General features: G+C 33.8%; 1 protein-coding gene across 1 annotated transcript; it reads right to left on the reverse strand.

Moving 5' to 3' along the window:
- Window positions 1–3,935: 3,935 nt before the first annotated feature.
- On the reverse strand, window positions 3,936–4,962 carry LOC105230550 (uncharacterized). Its single transcript, XM_011211367.4, has 2 exons — window positions 4,803–4,962; window positions 3,936–4,729 (listed from the first exon to the last, which is right to left on the reverse strand). Exons 1-2 carry the CDS (start codon window positions 4,854–4,856, stop codon window positions 4,070–4,072), a joined length of 714 nt encoding a protein of 237 aa, XP_011209669.2. The 5' UTR covers window positions 4,857–4,962; the 3' UTR covers window positions 3,936–4,069.
- Between the last annotated feature and the right edge of the window lie 1,002 nt (window positions 4,963–5,964).

Below are 5,964 nucleotides of genomic sequence, written 5' to 3' on the forward strand. Positions count from 1 at the left end.
CATCAAGGACCAGTGTTTATCGATAGTATGGTAAATTTAATTGAGGTCGTGAATCAATCCAATACGAAGCTCAGCAAGGTCGCCCAAAATCAGTTGTTGTACTGCAAACTATTGGTACTGTGCGCAAAGAGAGATCGCAAATTCATCATGTGATCTATCGTGAGATTGAGACAACTGTGGGCAATCGTGAAACCAGTATAAAATTAATATTGCATGAATATTTGACTGTAAAAAAATTATTCTCGTTGTATCCCACACAATTTATCAAAAAGCGCAAAAATAGACACGTGTCCACTGGTCGAGAGAAATTCTCAAAAAAAAAAAACAAAACGAAAGCGGTGCCTCCAAACACTTCTGTGACACCGTTTCTTTATTTTATCATATTTTCATTTATTTTTCGATTTTTTTTTAATGATTTCTGATGCGATTTCTTTTCAAAACGCTTTAATGTACACTGTTAGCTTCATTATTAAGGTGTAGCTCTGTCAATCGAGTTAATGAAATGATGAATGAGTAAGGAAACCTTTATATATTCTATGTAACAACCAAAAATTCACAATGCAACTTGTATGAATATTGTTTTTGTAGTCAAATTTTGAACCCCTGCTTGTTGTTGATTCACGGATAATTAAATTTCCTCGGTATGACATGGATACAATGGAAAGTTGGTAGGAATTTAACACGTGGAAAATATATATATTACATTACACTGTTTATTTAGGCTAAGCACAGAGTGAAGCATGGTGGAATACAGGCAAGCTATAAAACGATTTTTTAAAATTTTTTTTTTTTAATTTTTCTGTTTAATTTTTGTGTTTCATTTTTTTTTTTAATTTTTTTTAAATTTTTTTTTAATTTTTTTTTTAATTTTTTTTTTAAATTTTTTTGTTTAATTTTTTTATTTAATTTTTTTTTTAAATTTTTTTGTTTAATTTTTTTTTTAATTTTTTTGTTTAATATTGAGTCGTAGATCAATTTCAATCATCCTCAATTTTATGAAGGCAGAGGCAGAGGGTGAAAATTGTTAGACAATGAGAGAGAGTTTCACAAGACTTCCATACGTGGAAAAAGTATTGGACTTAGAAGTCAAAAAATCTTACAGAAAAATTAATCCTTGAATATTGATTTTGTTATAAATTATGTGGACCCAATTGATAGGTGCAACGTAATTTCTAAGCAACATATGTGGAAAATACACAAAAAATAAGTTTCTGTTGAATCGAAAAATCCATAAGTTAAATTTTTAATGATATTTCGAAGTTCGACACGACAATAAGGGTAGCACTTAATCCCAAACTTAAGCACGTGTGCAAGGCAGTACATAGATAGATATGTATACATGTACGTCGCACTAATTACGAATAATAAAGCAGCCCAACATGCTTCATAAACAAAAAACGAAAAACGAAAACTTTGAAAATCAATAAATAAACAGAAAATCAAAAAGCACTTAAGTACACAGACAACCATAGAACCGACTAGGGGATTTGGAATACGCTGAGTGACTTATAGACTTACCAACAAACCTACATACACATACAAATATATTGGGTTGCGGCACAGTTATTTGTTGGTCTCATAATTTTCGTGTGTCAACAGGGTCAAGGTTAAACAACAACAGTGCTGCGCATAATATTATTTTTCTCAACTGTGTTGAGTTTTCAGTACGGTAATGAGGCTTAATCGTTATTTCATGTATTGATATTATTATTATTTCACTACATTCAATTGTTTAACAATTATGGAACGACTTTGCGTATTTTTCGCCGAACTCTTACATTTAAAGCGTACAAAATACAGCTTTTGCAAGAATTGAAGTCGCACGAACGTTCCTAACCGTTCATCCAAAAAGATCCGACGTTTTCAAGACAACGATGAGGCCTATTTCTGCTTTATGTAAACAAGCGAAATTGCCGCATTTGGGACGAAGAGCTACCTGAAGATATTGAAGAGCAGTAATTTCATCCAGAAAAACAACATTTTGGTGTGGTTTGTGAGCCGGTGAAATCATGTGTCCATATTTCTGAACTGACTGACTATTTGATGTCTGAAATTAAAGCTTGTGATCTCGGGGATATTTGCTTTCGACAAGACGCCGCCATTTCCCACACATCGCATCAATCAATGGATTTATTGAGAGAATACTTCGGTGAGCAGATAATTTCAGGTTTTAGGCCCGTCGATTGGCCACCAAGATCGTGTGATATCACAGCGTTAGACTATTTCCTGTGGGAATACGTCTTGATGATTTGAAGCAGTGTTTGGAGATGTTCAAGCGCAATAAACCAGAGTTTTTGATCCGAAGTGTGGCAATAGATGAAACATAACGCCATCATTTTACACCGAAGTCTGATCGATAGTCATCTCAGTGGACTGAACACGATCAACCTGCTACAAAGCATGGAAAATCGCTACCCTCGGCTAGCACCGTGTCACAAGTCAGCGAAAACAATGGAAAAATGCTATGAATTGGGTTTAGAATTGCTTCCGCAGCCACCCTGATTCTGCAGATCTGGCTCCCAGCGACTATTTACTGTTCTCAGACCTCAAAGGAATGCTCGCTGGAAAGAAAATTTTTTTGAATGAAGTGGTGGTAGCCTAAACTTTCGTTTATTTTGAAGCAAGAGTCGCAAGGGTCGCTATAATCTCCTTTCAAGGATATATATATATACATATATATACATACATACTATTTCTATTTCTTTGCAAGGCTTTATTAAACTACTTTCACAGCTGACTAATTTAATATTTATGTGGCGAAGGATCTTTATTTCAGTGTATTAAATTCTGAATATCATATATTGTCCAAAATATTGTTTGAAGTTCATGAGAACATCAATTATTGACTCAGTGACACTAATACCAGAAACAAAACAAAGTTTACTTGGAATAGTTCTTAGATTTCAGAAATGTATCACTTTGTCGAAATCAACAAATAATTTGAACATTATTACTATTTCCTGGCAACCCTAAACCCGCATCGAGTCAGCTGATTGTCACAACGAGATTTTTTTCCAGCATCAAATAATCAGATGATTGTTAGGTATTAATAGAAATTATTATCCACACATACAATTAAAAAGTAAATAAACTTTAAAAAACAAAAAGAAAATAAAATAAAATAAAAATAAAATAAAAAAAATTTAATAAAATGGTATAAAATATCACTCTCAATCGAATTTGTAACGTAAGAACACTCCACATTCATTTTCATTTGTCATTTGAAATTTGATTTAGATTCATCGAATTAATCGCCAACTCACATCGTGTTCGCAGACACATCTCTTTCAAGCAGATTCTGTCTTATTGGCGGCTTTTCTTTGCTCACCTTGAACTTCTGCCAATTTACACTTTAGTTTTATTGAATTTCATAGCTTCACAATTCATGTATGGTTGTTGATATTTCTCCTTTAACTCATCACCTAATTTTTTTGGTTTAATGAAATTTCAAGCTGAGAAACGAAACGGCTTTCTTCACTATTTTCACACAACAGCTTTAATAAATAAGTTAATTCATAATGCTACCGATTTTTAATATCCTAAATTTGTATCTCGAACTAGACTATTACCCCATTGGACATGATAAAAGTGGTCCAACTGTTACACGTTTTGGTGCGTGACTTCGCTACAAATATTTCCTCGAAATAGCACTTAGTCTTATGCCTAATTTTAGACAATATTTCAGTAATAGTTTTATAAACTAAAACTGCAACATCTTTATAACGCTAAAGGTCTGTTTATCCCTATATTTGCTTAGATAAAGGTAAATCAATTATCGAAAATAAAATGTTGCCTACAATTAGGCAGATTCACTAAGCTAGCGAGGTCAACAACCCAATTAAGTTAGTCGTTGTTTAGTGGATTCGAAATTGAAAGAATATATCTGATACGAAGCAAAACTATATATAATAGTGACTATAAATCAAGGCTACGTGTTTTCGGCTCCAATAATGTTTTTTATTTAAATATAATTTAATTTTCTTTTAACAAATGTCAATAAATTTTCTAACTCAGCTACTTTTCACTAAATTTTCTACGAAAAATCTCACTAATTAAGAACACTTCAGCTTTAAGACATTTCAACAGGTGTTTCCAAGTAATAATCACGCAAAAAATCCTTGAGCACAGCCATTTTATCTTGCACCTCTGTGGCTTCCTTCAACTTCAGAGAGAAATCGGTTAGCTTTTGTGCCACGGCCTTTCGTTGTTGTTCTGACGGCAAGCCATTCACATAATCATCAATACGCCGCACACTATCACGAACTAGCTTAGCGCGCTTTTGATTCAGCGTATCAATGAAAGTTTCGAGTCCAAAGGACATAAAGTCCTCCTCAATCCAGCAATCATAACGACTCATTGTGGGCTCCAAACGCGCCACAATATCTAAGAAGTCGGTATATAGCAACGACTTGCCGAAAATGTAGAAGAAACGTGCTGCTTTGTACTCCCTCGATGGCTGCTTCTTCTTATTCTTCTCCTTCACGAGCTCAACATAGTTTCGTAACGTGATTTTCTTGTTCACCAAAATTTCACTGCGTATATTTTGGAATCGATCATCGTCGAGCACTCTTTCAACCAGCTCCTTACTCTCTTTCAATTCATAGTCGAGTAGTTTCAGGTAATCGGCCGCCACAGCTTCAAACAATAGATCGCGTGCTGTTTGCGGAGCTTCAGCTTGAGCTTCGGTGGTAGTGCTGGTGGTAGTTTCGGTTGCTTGGGTGCTGGTGAGCTGTGTTGTCGAAAAAATTGCAGTTTAATGCATTTTATTTATAACAAAAATATGAATTTGCTTTTACTCTTACACCAATCACTAGTAGCAAGGCTATGAAATATTTATTCATAATTTGTTGTGACATTTTTAGAATCCGCAAAGCGTCAGCCCGGAACTGCTGCTTATCTCTACAAACGATGTGCGCACACTAGTGATCTTGTTTCAAGCGTAGTTTCGAAAATATTTGCTACACACACATTTTTGTACATACATACATACAGACGTATGAACTTTGTACGAGACAACAACGATTACACTCTCACAGCAAGCAGCAGCATTCGTCAATTAGCTGATAAGGAGCTGTGAGCGCGGAGCGTCTCGATTTTCTTATCAGCTCTCTTACAAGATCAGTCTGAGCTGAGCGAACTAATCGTGCACATGTAAGTATGTACATATGTTATTTTAAGTACATATATAAGAACCTATTATATTATATATGAATGGCTATTTGTGAATGTTTTTAGTATATAAATTTGAGAAATCTTGTGCTGGCGATGCTGATGCTTGGCATAATATTATGAATTACGATTAAAAATATATTTAATAGAGTTGCCACCATTTTTAAATAAAAACATTAAATTCAAATGTACCGTAGCTCTAATATCCTTCACAGTTAATTTTTTATAGCTTAAAAATGTATAAAAGTTTTTTTTTTGTCTTGATTTTGATCGGTTATTTTATTAATACTTCAAGAGATATCTTCAAGAAAATGAAACAGTTATTAAAAGAGATCTTAATTTGCAGCTGTACAACAAATATACGGACTGGACTTCGTTCAAACAAATACTTCAGACTAAATTAAAGCGTCAGTAAATCACAACAATTGAACTTGGACAGAATTCAGGTCGAGATTTTTATTTGTGGTGTGTGTCTTTGCTAAATCATGAAGAATTTGTTGGACTTTTTACAAGTTGTCACCATAGAATTGTTGATAGATACTATGAAACTTCATTGACACTCAGTGAATTGAGCAGTTTCTCGAAAATGTTGGTGTTGTCTAGGTTAGTTTTTGAACCCATAACTCCCCGAATCGAAAACATTAACTTAGTGAGTCACTGCTTTGAAGCGAGTTAACGCAAATGAGTCAAACTATCTCAAGTTCTTTATCAGTTTAGTTACAAGATTGGAGTCACGAACCAATTTAATCAGATTTACTCATATAGTACATTATAAATATAAAAGAAAAAAAATAA

Source organism: Bactrocera dorsalis, chromosome 3 (assembly GCF_023373825.1).
Source record: "Bactrocera dorsalis isolate Fly_Bdor chromosome 3, ASM2337382v1, whole genome shotgun sequence".
In the NCBI taxonomy this organism is placed as follows: domain Eukaryota; kingdom Metazoa; phylum Arthropoda; class Insecta; order Diptera; family Tephritidae; genus Bactrocera; species Bactrocera dorsalis.